The sequence below is a fragment of the Vidua chalybeata genome, chromosome 12 (assembly GCF_026979565.1).
Source record: "Vidua chalybeata isolate OUT-0048 chromosome 12, bVidCha1 merged haplotype, whole genome shotgun sequence".
NCBI classification, from domain to species: domain Eukaryota; kingdom Metazoa; phylum Chordata; class Aves; order Passeriformes; family Viduidae; genus Vidua; species Vidua chalybeata.
In genome coordinates, this window is record NC_071541.1 from 151108 (window position 1) to 175463 (window position 24356).

General features: G+C 39.5%; 1 protein-coding gene across 3 annotated transcripts in view; it reads left to right on the forward strand.

Moving 5' to 3' along the window:
* Positions 1 to 24356, forward strand: part of FGD5 (FYVE, RhoGEF and PH domain containing 5) — an 82077-nt gene that overhangs the window by 41656 nt on the left and 16065 nt on the right. For 2 of the 3 annotated variants that reach the window (XM_053953764.1, XM_053953766.1), the window contains exons 6-14: positions 3081 to 3232; positions 5027 to 5183; positions 5612 to 5699; positions 8571 to 8621; positions 10145 to 10203; positions 14333 to 14431; positions 15902 to 15970; positions 21272 to 21355; positions 22883 to 22962. In XM_053953764.1, coding sequence (XP_053809739.1) covers positions 3081 to 3232; positions 5027 to 5183; positions 5612 to 5699; positions 8571 to 8621; positions 10145 to 10203; positions 14333 to 14431; positions 15902 to 15970; positions 21272 to 21355; positions 22883 to 22962 — 839 coding nt within the window. The remainder of the gene's footprint in view (positions 1 to 3080; positions 3233 to 5026; positions 5184 to 5611; positions 5700 to 8570; positions 8622 to 10144; positions 10204 to 14332; positions 14432 to 15901; positions 15971 to 21271; positions 21356 to 22882; positions 22963 to 24356) is intronic. The other variant, XM_053953765.1, reaches the window with a different exon arrangement.

Here is a 24356-nt window from a genome sequence, read left to right on the forward strand (position 1 = left end):
GATAAGTGCTCTACCAAAAACCTCTGGTTGCTGGCATTGCTGACTTCTTTGAAAGAGTACCTAGAAATAACTGCCTGCTACAAAAGTATCAAGGTTGCTGATCCTAGGTAAATTGGGCCACCTTTCTGTAGCCTGGAGCCATGTACCTAATTTTTTTTTTTTTTTTTGCCCAAAACCTCAGACCCTAACTGTTTCCTGTTAGTATCAGTCAGCACTCCCAGCATCAGTAAAGCATCTCATATCCCAGCATCCTGCGGGGAGGCTCATCACCTCAAAGAGGGCATCAGATTCTTTTCCAAGAGCCAATCGTGTGTCAGTTAGGCAGAGCTCCACATAAACCATAAGATCTTGTTGAAATCCTGCATTCTTCCTGGTCTCACTCTTATAATAAACTCCAGGTTACAGTCCCTGTTTACAGCAGAGAACAGAATTCTTCAGAGGCATCTCTGGAGGGAAAAGACATAACTTGTGTGTATTAGTGATGTTCACAAACAAAAGAAGGAAAAAACCCCAAACCAACAACCTTTGTGACTGTGGAGTTTGATCCTCTTTGTTTCACTTCATTATTTGTAGGGTTTATATCAGGGATGTTAAGGATGTGGCCATTTGATGGCTATAAATGGGCTTATTTATGGGTGCTCAAAATGAAATGAAAAGGTTTATGTTTAAGAAATGTATTTTTATAGCTGAGTTGCTAAACTTCTGTGTCACCTAGATAGCTTGGGTTATGCTTTCCCATGCACATGCAGGTACAGGCATAAGACTGGTGTGAGATCTGTAAGCTCATCCAACCCTGGATGAGATTGAGCTTTGTAGCTATCACACCAGAGTCCTGAACTGAACAACTTCTGTTCATGAAGCTGTTTTAAGAAAGTTTTGATCCGTCAGAGAATTGTATGGACTCAGTGTTTAGTATCTCCTGTACTTAGACATTGGGCTTTTGTGAGAGACTTGGAGACCTTCAGGTGCCATGACTAATTACAGTTAGCGAGACTGGAAAAGCACTTTGCATCTTTGCATTTGATTAATAGCCTCACAGATACTCAGCATTTTCAACAGTGACATAATTATTTTTAATGGATGTTTATAGTGATTACTGTTATGCTGCAGGGTTTTTGTTAATCATTAGAAAGCTGGCTATCCAGGCAACTGGAATTTAATTATTTGTCTGAGAATTCATTATAATAAAGGGTACAGACAATTAATAACTAATTAAATCTACTGAGATGCTGTGGGAAAGGAGTGTTAATCCTGTTGCTTATTGTGGTGGAATGTGGACAGATACAGAGCTGTTTGATGTTAATTTGGAAAAGATGACATCTTTGTAATGTAATAGATTACTTAAGCACATCACTAGTGAACTACAAACTGTTCACTTGTCTAGGCACAATAAGCTGAGAGAAACCTTTAGATTCTTTCCCTTTCCCTGGTCTGGATTAATTATAATGACTGAGAGCTTTGAAAGGTTGCAGATTTCTTTGAGTTAGTAAAAGCATAGAGAAGAGAGATTGATTGGTTTAGTTGCTTGAAAGACTTCTGGATTATACACTGGCTGAAACATGAACTTAGATAGGCTAACTCACATCAGAAAAAAATGGAAATTTAATAGCACAACATTGGGATTATTTATGGTACTGGGGCAGGACATGTTGCAGAAATTAGATCCAGATAATTAGGAAGCATGGTAATACTTTTTCAGAAATCTTTATGATGTTGTTTTATCCAGGATATAGTTAATCAAAAATAAAACTGTCATCATGATCTTTTTTTTACCTAGTTCTAGTGGCTTTTCAGAAAACAAATGTTTCAGCTGTTATAGTTGCTAAAAAGCCTCAACATTGTCTATCTGTGATTCTTGGCTATTATCCATTAGATAATCCAGTTCATCCCTGTTCATAGAGAGCCAGTGTGGACATTGCAGTTGACAGTTACAAAAGAAAAGCCAGGAATTAATCTGAGGAAACTAAAACCTGATCTTGCCTGGAGTCAGTTCCTATCCGTGAGAGAGGAATTTTGAAGTTCTTTGACTAAACTCTCTCCTATTCTGTAAGAGCAGAGCTTTTCAGCAGGATCACAGTCATACCAAACAGATCTCACCATGCTGAAATCAATAGAGCAACCTTGATTTAATCAGTCCAAAGTGGGCAATCCAACATAAAGTATAGATGCACAGTGAAGCATACTCTGATGAGTTGCTCATACCTGGACATTCGCAAGTTTTATGGAAGTCTGTTCTTTTTAGACTCCTCCTTAATAACTATCTACTTAAAAAAAAAAAAAAAATTAACTAGACAGAAGCCAGAGTCATAAGAAATGCCATGATAAATCCCAGTATGGCCCAGGGAAGTTCATAAGAGTGTCCCTAAAAGTTCAGGGAGCAGAATTTCATTTCTTGGCAACTCAAACCTGGGAAAGCATTTTGCTATGCTCTCTGAAATAGGTGCCCTATTATGTACTAGAGTGGGATATATTTTAATATAGAGGAAATTGCCCCTATGCCTACATAATTTATAAACCACTTCATGATGAAAGCCATTTCTAAGATGAGGAAGAAATGACTCAGTTTTCATAGGGAAAATTATTTGTTCCATACCTTTAATTTTAAGTTCAGAAGTGTAGCTAGTGCAATTTCTAGCACTAGGCATGTAGTTGTTCACGTTTTTCATGTCAAGATATTGGATCCACTGAGGTGAGAATCTCACCCTTCATTTTTAAAAATTATGTTTTGGGTTAAGAAACACTGTAAAAATGAGACAAATCACACCCAGGAAAGCGGGCAGAAAAGGCAAGGTAAATAAAAAGATACCAAATCATTCTATACATAAGGGTCTTATGGCTTGATCTGGTGAAATGTTCCATTTTAGGGTGATAGCATTGCGAATTCAGCTGAAACAGTGTATGAACTAATGGATGAAAGAAAACATATTCTATGATCTCCTTGCCATACTAAACACTATTGCTGTTGATAGCATATCTTTTAATTCTTAGAAAGCATAGTTTAGGAGTCAAAAAATTGTAATAATCATTTCAGAAAAGATATTTTAAGTCTGTTTGCCTCATTTCAATGCTGTTGTTCACAGGATTTCTATGAAGGTATCTTGAAAGTGCTCGGAGATGATGATGAAAATGAACAAGAGGAAGTTAAACTCAAGCAAGGTTTAAGTGAACTCCCTGAAATTTATGAATTACACCAAGACATCCTGGAAGAACTGGAAGAGAGAGTCCTTAAATGGCAAGTACAGAATGGCATAGTTTGATGGCCTTAACATACCCTCCACCGCAGGTTGGTGAATTCATTGGTGTTCCTTTGACCATCCCAGCAGAAATGAACAGAGTAGAATCTGAACTACTTTGGCAGATTTTGCATACAGACAGGAAAGAAGTAAATGTAGAGGCTGTCAGGCTAAGAAATCAAACACTGAAATATGTGTGCAGTGAATAGCCCATGACTTTGAAATGGCCCTGTCAGTCAGTGTGAGAACAGCCAGCTTCATATGCATTATCCCCTGCCACTTCTCAGTCACCACCAAGTGGCTTCTCACCCATGGCCTGAAGGTCACAGACTCATGTTGTGGAAAGCAGGAACAACTTACATCAGAACTGATCCTAAAGATCATCTGCTTACAGAAATCTACATAGCAGCTGTGTAGGTCTCAGTTAAGGGACAGCCCCTTGCTCCCAGCACCAAGGCAGGGATCCACTACTCTAGGCTTCCAAGCCAAACAGACTCTGGCAGCCTTTTATTAGGACTCCATCAAACATCTTTACAGGAAAAAGTCTTTCCATGAGAGAATAAGACCATGTATAGGACAGACAATGCTCCAAAATTCATTCAGCTGAGGAGACCCCTGACTTAAGCCAGGCTGACAGGTTCTATTGAATGATGGAACATGAAGCCCCACACCTCCAACTTGCCAAATTCCAGGAGGCATTGGTCACTGAGAATGGATGATCCTATTTCTGCACAGCCACTGAGCAATTAAGGAAGTCAGTTAAACGAGTAGAATTTTTCAGTAACAATCCTAATGTAGGGCACAGGTCTCCTTGCAGCCCTGCTCTTCCCAATCAAAGCATACAACAAGGAAAGGAGAGTCTAAAGGGAACTGTGTTTTGGTTTGTGCCCACCAAGGGACTGTTGAGAGAAAGATTTTTAAAGTGTCACCGATGATTTATGATTTATACACTTAGAATACAAACAGACATAGTGTTTCTGGATCTAAAATGTCTTAGGTATTAAAGAAGCCAGAACCCTACTCTAACAGCATGCTGCCAGTTCCCTAAAACAAAAGGAACACAACCATAAATACCCTAAAAGTTCTGTCCAGAACTACTGTGTGGCACTGGGGATGAAAGAGGACTTATTTGCATATTGCAAATGCTGCCAGCACAACAGATACACATATGTTATACGCCTGCATTCAAATAGGTTCCCAGGTCATTACCACACTTGAAGCTTCCAGTAAGCCCTTCCCTGTGCCTGCCCTCCCCCAGACACTCTGGACATCCCCAGGAATTCATGTTGCTCTTTTAAGAATGATTCCTCTTTTGTGAACTCATATTTTGTTCTGCTCTGTCCTTGTACATGCTTTATAAATATTTCAACACGGTGCATCTGAATACTACAACAGATGACGGTGAGGCAGTGCTGAGAAACAGTGAAGCAGAGCTGAAGATCTGATATTACAACAAATGTTATATTCTCCCCCACAACAGTGCTCAAAGCACTGCAGCAATTGGAAGGTCTATTTACAAGAGCAGGAGCCATGTCCTGAAAGGAGGCTCACAGTGCTGCTATGGCAGAGGCACAGCCAAAGGACCAGCCCCCATGGTGCCCATGCTACAGCAGCCTGTGGGTGTTGTCAGTCTGTCCTGAAGCACTCCTTCTTTCCTGCTGTTCAGCCTAGGCTTTAAGTGCACAGTGTATAGAGCCACTGTGGGTCTAATGCAATAAGCAAGAAGTATGGCTCTACTTCTTTACTTTTAATTATTTATTTATTTGCTGCTTCTTTTCTTTCTGTGGGCTTAGGGATGAACACCAGAAAGTTGCTGATGTTTTTCTCTCCAGAAAATCAAGGCTGAATCACCACACAACATATATTATGCAGTTTGACAGGAATTTGGCTTTGCTAGATGAAACGTGCCTTAAATATTCCCAACTGGCGACCATGATTCAGGAGTTTGAGGTAAGGCCCACATGTTTTTTTACATGCACTAATGCATGGCTTTGCCATGGGGATTACTCAGGGATTTCTTTTTTTTCTGGGACTCCACCAATGTTCACACATAGGGTGGAATGGAAGAATCGTCTTCTTTTTACAGCTCTGGTGCTAAAACTGAAGTGAAAAGTTCACTTGTGTGTGCTATGTTTGTTTCTGTCTCTGTTGCCCACACGCTCCTGTGTGTCCATACAGAATTTGTGTTGGTGAATCGACAGATCCATGAGTATATTTTGCTGAAACATATTGGAGTGGCTTCTCAGTCACTTATTAACTTATCAAGCTCTTTGAGGATGAGTTAGAGTTAATAACTAGGATTAAACCTAAGATGACAATTTGCTGCTGAGCTTGCATTCCCCCTGATGTCTGTGTTTCTTCCCTTCCACTGAGGACAGCAGAGGTCCGGTGACAGCCCTTACAGTGTGAAACACCAGCTTCTGAAAGTGGTACACCGTGTCTTCCAGTATCGTGTGATGCTCACAGGTCAGTAAAATCACTCTCAAAAGAATCCAATAGAAACAATGCCTTGATGTTCTGTGCCTCCACTGTGCTACGTATTGATGCCGTAACAGCTAAAATAGGGCTAAAGCATTATGGGATTTCCTGGGAACTTCAACACGCTTAGTTCAGGATTCAGGAAGTGTCAGGCAGCCTGGGAAGAGGCAGGCACTTCTACAGGACAGCCATGTTGAAAGGCCACAAAAAAGTATAATCAGGTGATTTTAGCCATTCCTTCTTGGCTTTTTCCTTCTGTGAATCAGGAGAGGCAGAGTTCAGCCTCAATACCAACAAACAGGTTTGATTTTTTATTTTATTATGTCAAGGGTAGTTATCAGAGACAGAAGAAGACAGGTGACTTCAGCAAGGAGACTCTGCCCTTCATCCCCTATGACAGTGGCAAGTGCCATCTTCTTACCAACAAAGCAGTTGTACCCAGTACCACATCATAAGTCCTATGCACAGTACACCAAAAGCTAGTGATTAGTCAAAAAAACAGTCAAATTTTACTGCATTATAGCAGGCAGAGATATAAATTTACATTAACAGTACACTTACAGATTTTACATTTACAGTTATACCTTCCCTTTATATTCAGGACCATATGTATAACTACTACCTGAGTCTCTCCAAGAGGGCTTATATTCCTTCTCTGCAAGCCACCCCAAATCTAGCAAGTCTGAGCCTGTGAGGAGAGTAGGCTTTCTGAAGCAGAATGTGGCCCCTAGAAAGAATTGTGAAGTTTAGAACTGGCTAGGGAAGGAAATTGTGAAATGTAACAATGAAACTCAGTGTTGTCACGTAATTTAGTCAGAAAACAAAAGAGCAAGGATCCACAAACATAAAGATGGAGAAATATTTTGGAAGTATGCATATGTGTGGGTGGACAGGGACACAAGATTAGTTATGCATGGGACAGTAAAAAGGAAGCCATAAACCCTGCCCATACAGCCGATGAAGGGCACAGCGTACTAGAAGGGGTTTCTATAAAAGCAGCAGAACAAAGTGACCATATGAAAACTTTATTAACAGCACAGATTACCAGCAATTTCATCTTGCTCCAGACACTTTGATCAAGGATGCAACTCATTGTTCACAGCTGGGTTTGCTTTTTCAGTACAAGCAATACAAATGAACACTGGATTCCAATACTAGAACCTACTTTCAGTCAGACTTTCTTCCCTCTCTTGTTGTGTCTACATTAAGGGCAACTTCCCAGACTTGTGGCTTGCAGTACTTAGCAGTCTCTCATGATCCGTAGTGTTTATGGCGCATGAACACAAATACTGCATTTATGTGAAATGAATTGGCATATCCCCCTCAGAAATAGCCCTTCTATCCTCTGTTTTCCCATTTCTGTGGTCCACAAGACAAATTGCAAACATGCAGCATGGTATTTTGTGAGAAAGCTGGAAGGGCTTCAGTGAAGCTCCAGTGATTGGATTCCATCTATGCTTGAAACAACTTGAGCTCCTCTTTGTCCTATGTACTGACACTAACTGGGAAAATGAAAGCTTTTGTGTATACTGAGATGAAGTCTACTGGATTAACATACTATATAAAATAGGTTTACTACTTTAGTTCTTCACCTCAAGAAACCAAGCCCCTCTTTGGCTGCTAGGATGGAATGAGTCTGGAACAATGCAGTCCTTTAGATTCTCAGGTGTACTTGTGTGATAACTGGTTGATTCTACCAGATAAGGAAGGGTATTTATGAGGATACCACAACCGAAAGGATTTGTTCACTCAGTCCATAGCTGAGGACAGAGCTTGCAGTGGTGAAAAGGAACACTAAATATTGCCTAACCCTAACCCCTTCCTGCCTGACTGAGTGCAGGCAGATGCTTTCTAGAATGCAGGTAAAAGCCAGGTGAAGTTCAGGATGCCAGGGAAGGCACAGCACTAGAAAGAGAAATGTGTATGGATATGACATTCAAGGGAACAGACATCCATGCCTAGCACCATTCTCAGCACAGAGGTCTAGTTCTTTGAAGCAGAATTTAGGAGTCTGGACTAATCAGCAAGATAAGAATGAAGTATTTCCAGGGTAGGGTCTTTAAACTGTAGCACTTACATACTACAGTTTTTAAAAGCATAAAGACCCAGACACAGAATAAGCAGGTGGTCCAAGAAAAGTAGTCCAAAAAAACCACTTGTTAAAGGTTTGTATATAATGCAAATATAATTGTTGTCACACTAAGCACTATTGTATCTATCTTACAGAATCTGTTTTCAGATTATGATTGAATTCAGTAGTAATTATTTGAACCCTGCTTGTACAGAACTAGTGTCTCCTTCCTGTGCCCATAAAAAGCATATGATTAATTTAGTCTAACTGCAACTATAGCCAACAGCATTCATTCAGATGGGAAACCAGAATTAATTAGAAAAAAAGTTATTTGTAAAGTGGTGATATTCAGCAATTCTCTTGACTGGGAAACATTTTGGACACAGTTTATTTATACCTGCCGAGTTATGTGAGCCCAAATCTGTATCAATGCTCTTGCATTGATTCTCTAAGTAAAATGCCATCAAAGGTGAATTTTGCTTTGGAAAGAGGCTATATATGCACTTAATGATTTGGGAATAGGGTGCTGTGGGACATTACTGTGGATGGTCCATTCCTGGAAGCATTCAAAGCCCAGGTTGGATGGGGCTTGGGGCAACCTGGTCTGCTGGAAGATGTTCCTGCTCATGGCAGAGGATTAGAACAAGATGATATTTAATGTCCCTTCCAACCCCAACCAGTGTCTGATTTGGTGATTAGGATTTAATGATTAACTAACAACACTACAAATTATGTTGATCTGAATTCTGATTGTTGGATGTCTGTGTTTGTTTGATCATTTACTACAGATTACTTGAATAATCTTTGTCCTGATTCTACAGAGTATGAAGCCACACAAGGTAAAATTAAATTGGTAGAAGAAAACTTCTGTTTTGCTAACATTGCTTCTAAAGAGGTGCAAGATTTCTATACTGGTAGTATATATAAGATTATTCTTTTCAAGATTTTGCATTAGTAGGTTAGATGTAAAATCTATAAGAACTGATTACTAATTTAGACAAATTATTTAGGACAAGAATAGTATATTTTTATTTTTAATTGAAACATATGGGCTTCCTATAGTTTTGGCGTGATGGAACTTAGGGAAGAAGAAAACATCTATACAGGCATACTGCAGACACTGTAGTTTTGCCCCAGTCATTGAGGAAATCCTAGTCCTCTTTGGCTTTGTAAATATTTGGCCTGTTGATTGTAAAAGCAATTTGGATGGCTCCCCCTGCCTCATTGTGTACCATTACCTATGGTATGCCTGCTGTGCTCTGTGAACCTGGGAGAGAAACCGAGGAGATTTGAATTGCATATCTGTAATCTAGATTCCTTAAGGCTACCTAAAGTTGAAAGACATTGCATAAAAAGCAGTTCTGCAAAATCAGGAGCAAATCCACTGCTAACACCATCCTTTACAATACACGAGATAGATAAAGCAGAAGACTCTTACTACCACTGAAATCAAAGCAAGATTTAGTTGTGATGTCTGTGGGAGTATTTTCCAGGCTGGAGTAAGCAGCAGTAACATTGTATTAATGAAATCAATTCACCCCTCTTACATTGATTATAAATTCAAACCAACTCATAGCAGTAAAGTCAGTGGTTGACTGAAAGTCAGTTTATTCTGCCCAAGAGCAGAGACTCATGCAAGATTTAGGACCCTAGTCACTTATGGTAGAACTACAGCTATACCAGTAATTTAAACAGTAGCAAGGCTGACACTCAAGCCCTCTGACCATAATTGCCTATCTCATTTTGGTTAGGAGATGCTTGTGTCATTCCTAGCCAGCATGCTCCCAAGTTATGGCTAGAAATTGATAGAAAGCCCAATACCACAGGGGAAGGAATGTGAAATAGGGACCTGAGCCATGTTATGCCACTGCTCTCAGTGCCAGCAAACATGTCCTAGCCCAGGTTATTTGCCAGTGGAGAATCCAGGAGTTAATTTGTGTCACCACTTCATGCACATTTCTGTCAGAAAGGGATGACATGTCCTCTTTCTCAGCAGTAAAGAGGTACAGTTTAGACTGCCATGCTATTTGGTGGCTAAAGTTGGGTTACATTCATCTCTCTATATAACAAGACATTGACAAAAATCTGCAACTAGAAAACATTAGAAAAAAGATTTAGTGCCATCCTTGGTGCTTAAAAGGGACGTCATAAGCTCTCTGGGTCAGCACAAGCATGATGCAGTTTCGCGCAAGACAGTGATGAAGGGAGGAAAGGGAGACTGTGTACCATGTCAGAGTTGCTAGGCTGTTACATTATGAAAGTGACAAAGAAGCCAAAGGATGCCCTTGCAAACAGAAGGGATTTGAGTTATTTTTCTACTCTTTTGTGTGATGTATGGTGTTTGTTTTCCTTCATCCCTCAGCTGCCTTATTAATTGTTTCTGAAATCACGGACCAAGCCAATGACAGCATGCTCCAAGCGGTGAGTCCTACCATGACACATGCTCCCCTGATCAATAGTGTGTTTTTTGCACATCTGTTCAAGTGAATGCATATGTCTGCTAGATTCTGAAGCCTCCTCCAAGGTGAGACTCAAGGGCTTATGCAGATCTGGTTTACAGTACTGCAGATGTGGAGTTGGTAAGACACTATAGCCAATAGCACAGAGTGGGGTTTTTTTTCTCCCTCTTGGGTTTCAACTCACTTCTTTATTATTTCATTTTCTGAGCAGTGAGAGGGCTGTAAATAAGCACTCAGGCATCAGAACATGAAATCCAAGAGACAAAGAGAAAAAGCATGACATGTAGCATCATCACATTAAGATGATGCAGATGAAGGAAAGGAGTTAAATATCAATCGTCTTAGTAAGAGCTTGTTTTCAGGTAGGCTTTTAAGGCTGAAAAAATGAATGTGCATGAATTGTTAGGGAAGAACACACTAATCAGTTATGAAGATAAAAGAACAGATGTAGGTTGCAGGGAGGATGTCTAACAAGCCTAGAGTTTTGTCATAAAAAGGAATGTAATCTGACCCCTTTGTAAACTAGACTCTGAAACTACAGACTTACTAAGCAAAGTTTTCAACTGGTTTGATTCTGATTTTCCTTCTCCTCAGGCAAAGAATTTCTAATCATAATTTCCCATTATTAAAGCAGTCTTTGTACCAAAAGAAATATTTCATCAAAAATCTGAGATCTCATGAAAAGCTTCCAAAAAAATCTCAGAGCTTTAGGGATATCTGTGTTAGAGGTTCAGAACTCTAAGAGCTCAGTTCCTAACAGATCGAGGTCACGCGTTCCTGTCACCTCTGCTTCCTTAGATTTCACTCAGATATATGGGATATTTATATAAATACTTTTCTGAAGTTAGAAGTATATGTAAGTGGCCAAAATCAAATTTGTGTTGCGTTGCCATGAAGACATTTTGTCTCTACTAAGCCATGCTTCAATTTGAAGAACATCATTGTATCATCTGAGTCTTACATATGTCACAAACTATATAATAATTGCTATTAATAATGTCTGTTTTGGAATAATTTCATTACAAATTCCAAATAAATTTTTACACTTATATTTTCTCATATCATCAGAGCACATCTATTCTTCTTCAAAACTTTGGTATGGAAGAGATGAAACAAAATTTTCTTCTTTCCCTTTTGTGTGAATGTGGGGGGTTTTGTGAAAGCACAGGTTCATGAGAAACAAAGTTCAATTTTCTGCTAAGTCAGAGGTTGTCCTCCTGAATTAACATCCCAGACAAAAATCCACAACCAGCACTTCTTTTCTTTCTCTCTTTAAAAAAAAAAAAAAAGAAAACATCAAAGCAAATAATTACTCTAATTACAGAAGAAACTGACACAATGCCACTTATTTTAGAGCATTAATAAATTGTCAAGTACCTGGCTGAATTTCTAAGAAATAATTTAGGCTTGGCATATACCTGGAAAGAGGAAGATTTCTGTTCCCATGTACCAGCTCATCAAACGACACTCCAAAAATCTCATAGGAGCACTGAATTAGGATCTACATTTTCTACAGAATATCAATGACCCATTATTAGCTTTTTTTGTTGTTTTATGATAATAAGACTCTAGCAGTTTTTCCTGGGAACTATTAAACCAGGATTTTCAAGCAAATTATGACCATAACTATCTCCACAGTGTTTTTAACCATGCAGGAAAATATTCCAATTTACAGATGTACAAACAGAAGTACAAGGCACACCATCACCACAGAGTATTATGTCTATCTGTAATTCCAGGAGATGAACTAAGCAGGGTTTGTACTGCTCTCTGAATGTCTACAATCTGTTAGAGGCCCTGAGATGCTAAGAGCTATAAATCACCGTTGCTATTAACAGCTGATGGATTCCTTGGGGAGGTGTTCCTGCTGCATAGACATCATGATAAAATTATGGAAGCTGCAGTTCACTGCTAAAATGGCAGTATTTCTGACACCCACTTCTGCAGTACTGTCTGGGTGGAGCTTTGCTTTTATTCCTTAATTGTAGGCTTGTGAAGGATCTTTGAAAGAAGAATGATGATAGTTTTAAGATCAATGAAGAAAGCTATATCAACTCGGAATTTTTGGGACCTGACAGGAAACTATGGCCCCCCCCTCAGCTGTCCACATTCCCAGATAAACCACTATCCTTAACATGTGATGGGTGTTTGACTTCCTTCAGGAAATGAGTTCAATATTTCTCTGTACATTTCCTGGTGAACATGTGTCCATGTTGCAAACATCAGCATTTCAACAGGCTCCTCTGCCAGCAGTCTTGAGAAAAGCTGGGCTGCTGCAACTTCTCTCACTCTGGTAGAAACCCAGATGAGTAGTACTAGCACTGGCATGAGTGTGCTCACAGGAGAACACTGCTTTTTCTGCAGATGAAAAACAGGTTTTCATTGTGGAAGCTGCCAATTGGACAGGTTTTGCTAGGCTAAAATATCCTTCAGTGACAGGAAAGTCCTTTGCAAATACCTTTTGCAAAAGTCAGCTGTCCTATGATCCCCGGTATTTCTTGTGCTATTGCTTTATATGTTGCTTCTATTTTATTTGCCTATAGTATTTTAGAAGTGACCTGAAAAAATCCATTTGTTACTTCCTGCATTGCAAAAGAGATACCTGACAGCTCAAATTCTTGAAAATGTGTCAACTGTCAATTACATTGCACGGGCACAGTGAAGCCCTGTGCTGGTCAAGCCTTGTAGGTATTCCCATGTATTTGATATCCAGTGACTGATTAAGAACTAAGTATCATGCTAAACAAGTGCAATATTTCACTAGGGCAGTAAGATAGGGAGATTTCAGGCTTATTCAAAAAGCAAGCCTAGATAGGTACATGAATTGTGTTAGCTGAAATCCAGGGTAAATTAACGTTGACATATCATTATGTTAACTTGGTATGCTCCTTCTGGTGTCTGTTATAACTTTCTTAATTAGCTGATCCTGTAGACACGACTGATTTGTATCAGGCATTTATAGCGTATGATCTAATCAAGTCTCACTAATCCCAGGGGTAAATCAATGCCAGTCAATGGAGCAAAGGAAAACAGACCATTGACTGTTGAAGCAGAAAAGTGTTCTAAAAGGCTATCAGGTCATGAAGCTGTATCAAGTATGGTTCTTAGTCAGTAGCTTATCTGGGCGTATAACTGAAGATACAGGATACAGTGTCTAACTTAGATAAGAGACTCCTAATTTTTAGGCATATTCCAGTGAGGACTCACTGCTGCTGGGCAGCCCATTCTACTGCTCTGATCAGATAAAAACCACAGCTGAATCCTATGCACAAGCCTCTATTTTAACAGCCTCATCTGCTAAATGGAAGGAGATTCAAAAAGACTAGCAATATTGCAAAGGTACAGACAATCCCTTCTTCCTTCTTACTTTCACCTGATTTTCTTTATGGGAGCACTGATTTACCTAGGTTAATCTTATTTACCATCTTCGTGGATAAGTTCATGCCTGGTGCCAGTGCCCACTGGCTGACTGTACTTTAAGGCCAGGTAAATAGTTAATAGTATCAGAGTTGAATCATAAACTTCCTAGTTTTTGCAAAGCATCCAAACACATAATGCAGCTTCATTGCCTGCTTACTAGTGTACCCTCTAGATCCCCTATTGCAAAGGCATTAATCCATTATCACAGAATGTAAATCTTCAGATAATCCTAGCAACAGTCTGAAAGTATCAAAGTATGCTTTGGATTATCTGTGTCATGGCTCTTATGCATAGGCCTTTGGAGCAGATACTGTACTTTGTCTCTGTCCCTATTTTATTAGTTCACAGAGCCAGAAAGTAGGCAAAGAAGCCAATGTATAAATACCATATGAAGTTAGCAGTTCCTTTGGAAGGTGCACTGGGGAATCACAGGTAAAAGAACTGTAGAAGGTCCCAGCAGATGTGAATGCAGGTGATGAGTTTTTGTAAAATCCGTAAGGTAGGAAGAAGACTTTCTCCGTGTAAATCCTTGGTCTCAGTTCTCTCTGAAATCTAATTCTGTAGTATCAGTTCTAAAGAAATAAAATGGTGAGGAGGGGTGAGGGAGAATTTACCTGCTTGTATAAAAACAGTCGCCATGCAGTCTTCTAAATGCTGTTTTTCTTTTCCAGGAAAACTTGCAGAAGCTAGTACACATTGAGCACAGTGTAAGAGGGCAGAGTGACCTCCTCCAACCAGGAAGGGTGAGTGCTGCAGGCAGACCTATGCTGGTAAGGGCATTCTTTCTGGCCAGCAATATCTCTGTGTGGATGACCATGTTTCAGACACCTACAGGTGTTATTTACTGAGCTATCGTGATACAAGTTGGAGCACTGGTTTGTGTGAAAAACATCACTCTGGCAGTGCACAAAAAGAAGGTCATGCTGAGAAAGACATGCATTGTCTCTACTTTTACATAGAACAGCCATTTGGCTTTTCACTTCAGCAATCCTCGGACACACCCCAAGTGTAGTGTATCTTGATGGAGCTACTGCTTTCCTCCTTATATAATCCTTCAAAAGGCTGCAACTCTAGCAGGAATTGCTTTCAGCCTGAAAAGGCTCTGTGCTTTATATAGCTGGCTAAGAACCTCAAATTAGGGCAATTTTTTTTTCAAATTTATATTTTCACCATTCCCTCATGGTGCTTTTAATATAAGATGCTGTTTTTAAGCAACATATCAACAGAAACATGAGAGAGTGTACCGCTGTCTTGCTATCCATATCAAATGCAAATTTCTTCTTCTGACTTTCAAATCTGTCCAGTTTCCTCAGCTCCAACCTGCTTCTACACGTCAAAAGATTTCTTTCTTGAGTTCTGCAACTCTGATTTTCCCTTCAGTCCACCAATATCTTTAACAAAATTCATGAAGCAATTTTCAAAGCATGCATACTCATAGCATAAGAATACTCATCAGCCAATATTGGAAATATTTGCTTTTCTCTCTAATATCAGTATTCTCACTTGCCCTTACCAGGTTATGCTTTAACAAATTCTGCAAAGCCCAGCATACAGAATTTACAGGATTTGTCTCTTTGATTATAAACTATTATAGAGTGGAAAAGTGCACTAGATTCTGTTCTCCATCTGAAAAGAGCAGTGACTGTTAATCCACTGATGTAGTTCAGTTAGTTATGGCAGACTTTTTCAAACATTACTGCAATGAAGTTCTAGTTTGCTGGTTTAGCTGCTTTTACATACACAGTCCTACTAACATACACAGTAACAAGATGGACTGAAATGGTATTGTGCTTGCAAAATTGTACAAATTATATATGCAGGTATAGTTAAGATGGTGTAGCATACTAAAACCCAAGGTTCCAGCTTTTCTCATTGGTCTGCCTATTTTAGAGGACTTTTAAAGACAAAAATTCTTTTCTAAAGCTCATTACATGTTAGTTTTCAATCTGTGATAATCACCTCTGAGCACAGTCCGCAGTGCAGAAAGAGTGTGCTGAGGACAAGTGGGTTTCCAGCCTATTTTGTACTGAACAAATGCAAGCCATGAAGGGCAGCAGAGCTAACCCAGGCAAAGACGAAGCCAGATCATAAGAAGTAAGGCTAGAAACAAATGTTGAGGTTCTCTATCTCTTCTTGTGCTGATGAATGGTGTTAAAGTAGCTCCTTCCCCAGGAGAAATACTCTCTCAGTAAGTTTCAGAATGAAATCTCAGGATTACAATCTGCTGTTTTCTCCTTCAGATCTTTGTTAAAGAGGGAACCCTGATGAAAGTCTCTGGCAAAAACAGGCATCCTCGACATTTGTTCTTGGTAAGATTTTTTTTTATATATTTTTACTGTCTCTCTCATAACTCTCCATGCATTTATGCAACCCTGAAGCCTGGGAGATTTTAGGCTGCAAGTCATTTAACCATCAACAGTGATGTGGTGAGTTAGTTCCTGTTGCTAACAGGGCTGTAGTCCTTTCACACATCCCACATACAGGAATACGTACTGTGCAACCCTCCAGTTGTGCTGTAGTTACATACAGCCTTTACCAGGATGTAATTCTGCAAAGAATTGCAAGTTTTCAAGGGGATGAGGAAGATGAGAACTCCTGGATACCTTCAGGAATTAAGCTGCACACTTGAAAGTCCTAAGACCTTTGAAGATTTAATCGGGAGCAAGAGAGAATACCCTACTGCTAAAGTAGTTGAAAATTTCCTTTGGCCACACTTGGGAGGGATCTTTGAAACTGAAGAACTTGCTTTTAGCTCCTGCTGTCCACATATATGTAAATTACCTGATAATTTTGTGCATTGCCTCAGTGTAGTTCCTCTAAACACACACCTCCAGCTTAGTGTGGATTAGAACAACAGTTTTCAGCGACAGTTTGCAGCATTCTTCTAGGATAATTAGGAAAAATGGACCTTTCATCACTTGGCTGGAATACTCTTTACAAGGGTCCACAACCCTACTGCAAGTATTTGCAAATCAAAACAGATGAAACCCCACTCTTTTGGGGTGTTTTTGCTTTTTATATTGCATCACACGCTCCATTGAGCAGTTAAAGAGTATCTGAGGCTCTTGAGCTCTATTCTCAGCTTTTCAGGTAGCACATTTTGTAACCGCATGCATTTGTATGCACTTTTCAATATTAAGGGGATTATGATACTTGCCTGTGTCTTAGGACTTTGTTACCTGCTTACCTATTAATGTTTAAAAACTTCTTTATAGAGCTCCCTTCCAGAAAAAAAGAAACATAAAGAACTGAGAATTACTGCTGCTATTAACATTACAATATTGCTTGCATTCTAGATTTTAAAATAAATTAATTATATGCCTGGAATACATATTTGCTGTCGCCTTTAAGTGCTGACAGCTTTTCACCATGGGATCATTGTAAGGAAGAGAGATGGCTTATTACAGAAGCTATATATTTTGCATTAATCCTTCTTATTTCTCCCTCTTACTTATAACTCCTACTTGTGCATGAGTGTATGCACAAGCTTCTTTCCCTCCTCAATCACATATTGCCATCATAATCAAAGATCAGATGGGATGAGATGAAGTGCTGGTGATGCACTTTTTTGATGGTTTCAGTGGTTTCTGTGAAAATTCAGACTTCCATGTACTGAAAATTATGGATTTCATGCAAATCTTCAAATGTGAGATAACTGCAGTTCTGTTTTACAGAGTCAGCATCAATGGACTGTAACAAGTGCAATAAATGTCAAAATCATGACTTTGTTGCAGTCACAGGAAAAAGGCTATGCCAGAAACTCTAGAAGCTGGCCTTAAGAAATAATGTTCTCAGCAGCAGTAACTCTGAAGTCTACTGATGACCACTTAATAACAGATGATAATTACATTCCTACTGATCTCTCTTCTGAAACACTTGCCTTTGCTAGTGTTCAAAATTATTTTGGAATTGTGGCTAAAGCTGTGACAAAATTCCAAGACATCACTACCCTTTAGTCTTCCAGTATGTTTGTTGCTGCCATCATAACCCATTACTATAGCAAAAACTGAAGTGCTACAAACTTAGCTATTGTAACTGATACAGAGAATTTTAAAAGAAGATCAGAAATCAGGTTGATAATAAATGCTGAGAGGAAAGTAATTTAAACGTGGGGTAAACTTATATGAATTTCAAGTCATTCAAAATGATTGTATCAGCTCGAAGGTCACAAGTCACAAGAGGCCAAAATTACTGGAACAGAGCAAGCAGAAATTACTTTCTGTCTCTCTCTAGTTTAGGAAATATTTCCTGGGGAAAGTTCAGATGCTCAAAGTCAGATGTTAACTGCAGAGAGAGAAGTGTCTCTTGACAGCTGCAGACATTACAGTAGCCAATGTCTTGCTAATAGATGCTCTCAGTATTCATAGAAAGTGTTTTTTTCTTCCTTTCAATCAGCAAGGCAAACTGTGACCAAATGTGCTGTCAGGCGAAGAATGGGGTGGAACTAGTCATAATGTCACTTTCAAGAACCAAGAGACACATAAACCTGGTTTCTTTCCTGGTCTAATACACTGAAGTTGCAATCACTTCAGGCTTCCTGTATTGTATCTATAGTAGGGGTGGGGAGAGGGTGACTGGATCGTTGAAACTACTTGAAACTTATTGGCAAATATCTACCTTCGGGTTCAGTGATTTCTGTGGATGAAAAACGCATGCCAAAACCCCAAGACTAGAATAATTTCCTAAACACTGCCTCTTAAAACTGACATTTATTTAAAGTCTTTATCTTCTAAAGACCATATTATAATTCTTTGAAGCCTCTCGCAAAACTCAGGTTTGTGTATTAATAAAAACCCAAACCTTTCAGAATTTCTTTTTAATGCTTCGCATGTCAGCAGTGACTCAAAAAGATCACCAGAAGATAGCATGTAATAGATGTAGTTTGGCGTAGCTTTGATGGAATAAGTGTATTTACCTTCACTATCCCAAGGAGATTTTTACATGAATAGCATTTTCTGAAGATCTTAGTAGCAAAGCTACTCTGGCTGAAGCTAAATCAAGTCCAGGAACTGGAGAGAATTTCAGAGCAAGAGTACACACTGAAGGATAACCCTGAGAATTTAATCCCTACACATCTCAGGAGATGAGCTGATCAAACCGAAGTTGTAGCTAGAATAGGCTGTAAAACTTGGGTGTGTGCCAGACTCCTACTTGACTTGTGCTTTCAAAGTGTGCTTTAGTGGTGTGCTCTGAATATATATCTGCCCATAAGGAGCGCTGTATGTCTGTGCACAGCCCATATATGCATAACAGTGTAAAGACAAATTTCAAATGTTTCTGCAGGTGTATGATGTATGTATCAAAATGTTACTTGAACTGGCTGTTTTGTGCAGGCTGATGGTATTGTTGAATCTGGTGTTTCCTGGCAGGATGTTTTGTGAGTTTTGCTGTGTGTCTGTTTCCTGAGTCCAGTCTCTGTTTACAAGGATGTTGTGGCCTCTGTGCAGCACAGTATGGGCTGCTGAAACTGGCAGGTCCCCTAACTGCCCCCCCAGCCACAAGACTTTGCAACTCAGAGACTGTCTCTTATCTCATCCTTCTAAGAATTTCTCTACAAAGGCCACTTGTTTTGAAAATGGGTTGCAGGAAGCTGCTATCAAATGGGAGACTGTTTAAAGCTGTATCTGGCAGGGTTGGAGTATAAGAGATTTTTGCAGTCGCCGTCTGAAAAACACAGCTCCAGCACACATTCAGACTGCTCCACTGACACTCAGGGTACGTTTATCTCTGATTTGAATAGAAGAAGGCAGGGTTCATAATTAGCTAGCCTTTAAAACATTCAGAAAAACCAAACACTCTTTTAAACAGAGAGTGTATTACATATGGATGCCAGCAGTTCAGCAGGGCTTAAATTTGTTTGGATCAATCATCTTGAACGCTGTAGGTTAGAAAACTTGCACTGACTCTAATGTTACTAGCTACCTGTCACAACAGAGAGAATTATAAAAAGAAGGTGGGGGAAAGGAAAGCAGTAACAGAAAAAAAGGGAATAAAAGATGAGATATGTCCGTCTTTCTCTGTGCAGAAACAGGGTATGTGCTCCAATATCAAATTCTGAGCAGTCCGCAAATACCAATTATTCAAAAGTATTCTGGCAAACAAGAAGTGTGTCTGAAGTCCAAGGACTTGTGGGAACTTCCCATAGGGTTCTAGCAGTCCATCTCCTCTACCGCAGATTTCTGAGAGGCTGCAAGATCAGCCTTTATCATCAGCCAGTCCTCACTGCTTGAGGGAGCAGTGGACAATTGAAGCAGGAAGATGCATGAAACCACTGGTACTAATACTAGTTCTGTCCATACCATTCATATGGCCATCACTAAGGTCTTTGCAAAGGAAACAACAGTGATTGCAAACCTTTTCTTCATGAGTATGTGTGCCTTGCTTCACAAGCTTTGAAATATTTGTCATGATTTCACTGTGTCAAGTTGTAGCTAGTGAGACCTCCAAATTGCAGCCTACTACCAAATAGGGGAGAAAAAAAGAAGGAGGAAAAAAATAATGGGCAATTACAAAGCAAAGTAACATTTAGTAAAATCTTGGGATATTAATCAAGGTTGTCATGATAATGGTATGCACCATAATTTCATCCTTTATCAATAGTAATAAAAAAATAAGCAGGTTTTTAAAGAGATATATAACTTTTAAAATACATCTAAAACATTGAGTTTGCTATTCATGAAGCCTCATAGCAGATTATGTCAGGATCCTGAAAATCTCTCTCAGGAGTTCATTTCCTTGGGTTTAGTGCCCAGGTGCTGCAGGGCCCATTTTAGAGCCAGTGCTCTTTAATATCTTCATGAACAACAGGGATGCAGGACTCGAAGGGATACGAAGTAAGTTTGCCTATCATGCTAAATTGGGAGAAGCTGTCAGCTTCCTTGAGGGCACATCTCTGCAGAGAAACCTCAGCAAATTAGAAAGATGAGCAATCACCAACCATATGAAGTTTAACAAGGACTAGTGTTGGGAAGAGGATACCCTGTAGCGTAGACTAGGCAATGAGATGCTGGAGAGTGGCACTGTGAAAAGGGACCTGGGGGTCCTGGTCAACAAAAGTTGAATATGAGTCAGCTGTGCCTTGGCAGCCAAGAGGGCCAGCCGTGTCCAGGGGCACATCAGGGTCTGTATCACCGGCTGGGTGAGGGAGGGGATTGTCCTGCTCTGCTCTGCGCTGGGGCAGCCTCATCTGGAGTACTGTGAGCAGTTTTGGGCACCACAGTATAAGGAGCTAAAGCTGTTAAAGAACATCCAAAGAAGGAACACAGAGATGGGTAAGGATCTGAAAAAGAAGCCATACAAGGAGTGGCTGAAGCCACTTGAATTGTTCAGCCTGGAGAAAAGGAGACTGAGGTCAGACCCGATCATGGTCTGCAGCTCCCTCAGGAGGGGCAGTAGAGGAGCAGCACCAGTCTCTGCTCTCTGTGACAGGATCCAAGGGAACAACATGAAGCTGTCAGGAGAGGGTTAGGCTGGCTATTAGGAAAGGGTTAGGTAACAGTCCCAGCAGTTCATCGAGTTACAGCTTGTTCCGGGTATACCCGCAGGAGAATGGGCAGGCAAGCCTGCAAGCTATATTGCAAATTACTGATTTTGTCTTTCTTTTCATATAGATGAATGATGTTCTGCTGTACACATATCCCCAGAAGGATGGCAAATACCGACTGAGATACACTTTGGTGGTGTCAAGCATGAAGGTAATGCTTCATCTGTATTAAAAGCTTGAATTAAAGTTTTATAGTGAACTGCTGCTGCTTTGCTGGCTTATGTCTCATATCCAGCAAGGGGAAAGAGGGGACGGACCTATTATCAGGGCATTCTCTTGTCTCTTACTGGAGACAGAAGGAAAAACTGTAGAAAACAAACATAAAAATATTATCTCTAAGTCTGTGACTTAGTATGACAGCCTTATTCAGACTGCATAAATAATGCAAGCCAAAATCAGTTACCCTCTAATCATGAAACAGGGAACAGAAAAGATTTATTATCCCATTTTGTCTCCAGCCATTGCATTCTTGTTCCCTTCAATATATTCACTAGAGCTTAGTCTGCCTGGTTTTAAACTCCTGCTACTCGAAATTTACACATGGATGGTTTTCATGTGCCTTTTAACTATTTTCATCAAAAGCATTAATGGTTAAAAAAACAATTAGCCAACTTTATGGGGAAAAGGTGTATTGGGAGCAATTTCATGCAAAACCAGTTTCTTCTTCAATAAATTTATAAATTGCAAGCACAATTAAGCTGTCCTCACACTCTTTCCCTAAGTACTCATTGGCACCAGAACCTATGCAACCGGAAATATTGGACCAAAGAGATCTATTGGACCTTCAAAACTGTTCTATAACTAATATTCCAAGATGTATTTATGTGAAAGCAGATTTGAAGTGATGAGTCAAGAGTGTGATGATCTAGAAAACACACAAGATGAGAATTACTAATCATTCATTTCAGTGGAATGACATAGGAAGTTTAAGGTGTTGTGAAAAGGTAGCAGGGGTTGATCACCCCAGGAACCTGAGAGTTTAAAACTAACTCAAGGATCCCAGAAATTCCTAGGAATTGCCAAAATATTCTACTGTTTAGTGAAAAGGACTTTTGGAGCAAGTTCTTACTGAGGTACATTTGAAACACTGAGTCACTAACACAATGATGCTTGTTAATAAAAATCTATGAAACCATGAACCTACGTTTCTCCTCAGTAGCTGTTGCTATTAGCAGGCTACTAATATACTCCATGGAAGGGAAAAAGATTTTAGCTGAGCTGTAGCTTTTAAGTTGGCTTTTTTTTTTTTTTTTTTTTGCTGTTAAAGAGCCGTGCTGCAGACACACATTTGCTGGACTGAAGTGCTTCACTGTATAATGCCTGCATGTCAGAAAAAAAGTGATTTCTATTCATTACAAGCATAGATCAAAATGCTCTGACACTTGGCAGACTAAATATCTCCTAAGTTTGTCATATTAAAACCGAACTCTCATAGATACTTCATCCTTATAGACTGGATTACATTATTTTTTCCCTTCAGCATACCATCATATTGAAAAAAAGATCATAGCTCATTACAACAGCAATAAAAAAACCCTAATGCCCATCTTTTTGCATTGAAATATGAAACAGATGGTTGGGATATAAGAGGTCATATGCATTGAGACTTGTGTGGTGTACTGGTTATAGACAGTTTAACTCATATCTACGTTCATGTTTTCATGGCATTTGTTCCTAGGTCAGTCGCCCAGTGATAGAGAAAGCCCAAAACATCTTGAAGATTGAATATGATGAACATTGCCTGACCCTGTCAGCAAGGTACTGTTCCCAAATGTCCATGGCAGAGGGTATTATATTCTAGAGCTGTATCTCTAGGTTAGTCCAACCAGTACCCAAGACTGAAATGGTATCTCATTCTTTTTTAACTAGTGTTTTTCAGTCTGCTATTGGTGACAGACAATGGCTGAGTACTTGATTATGCAATCAACATTCATTATAAATGCAAGGCTGATAAACTGTGACTAATTCAATTAGCATGCTCCCTAAGGACTAGAAGTTGGGTCTTGATAACATCTTAAAGAGAAAGGAAAGAAGAACCCTGGGTACTTTCCATTATCTTTTGCATTATTTCCTTGCGACACTAGGAGTCTGTTATATCTCCCTTTTATAAGTTCTCTTGTTACCTCATACCTCTAGGGCTGTAAAACTCCTGGAAAAAATAGTAATTAGGTAATACCATGCAACAGATATAAAAGTATTTAATAGTGCTTAAGCATCAAAGTCAAAATTAAACCTTACTGGCAACCTCATGGGTTTTTCTAATAAAAGAAATTTCACTAATGAGCTTGTGTACTGCTAGTATTGATTGCAACTGGGAGTCAAGATCTCCATCCTAGGATCCCAAGCCAGTGCCAAAAAGAGGTTGTAGATCAGTTTCTGATTGGAAGATAGCAGTGTACTCGATTTTTCATTCTTCTAGACCAAAACTATCCTGTTAAATTACATACAGCTATAGCAGAAAGGTAACTGGTTTGTTTTCCACATGTAGTTTATTACAAAAGATATTGCACACTACAGTGGTATTAAAATTAATTCTTCAAAATAACAAGGTCTTCAGTGCTTTTAAGTACTGACTTTCCCACTATCAGTCTGCAACTACAGTGTGCAACAGAATGCCTAGAAACACAGCCAACTTCCTAAATTACACGGTGCCAGAGAAAGATAGGGGTGGCACTTTCTAACTCAGAATCAGAGCTTGGAGCTCTCATCCTTCCCAGAGCACTTACCATCTGTAGGGAGTGCTCAGCTACCAGTCAAAGCCTTTTGGTCCATTTCCTTTTATAACCACAACTATATCTGTGATTTCCATGGACCTTCACACTCTTCACAATCCTCAAAATATACTCACAGTAATTATAAATTACCTGCCAGTTATAAAAGCAAGACATGTACAGTCCTTCTGTATTGTAGAGGGGACATTCTGTTGCATGTCCCCTTTCCCCAGACCAACTGAAGTTGTCATTCCTAGAGAGCAGCTTGGGATGCACTGCTTGCATTATTAGGATGTTTCTTTGCCTTTTGTACTCATATCAAGTCCATGTTAATTAGGATAAACAAAGTATGTGAGGCAACTGTGAGCTGCGTTTATTTGTAGATAGAACCAGGACCTGAGACTAAGGTTACCCTTCTGATAACAGACAGACAGAGGCTGG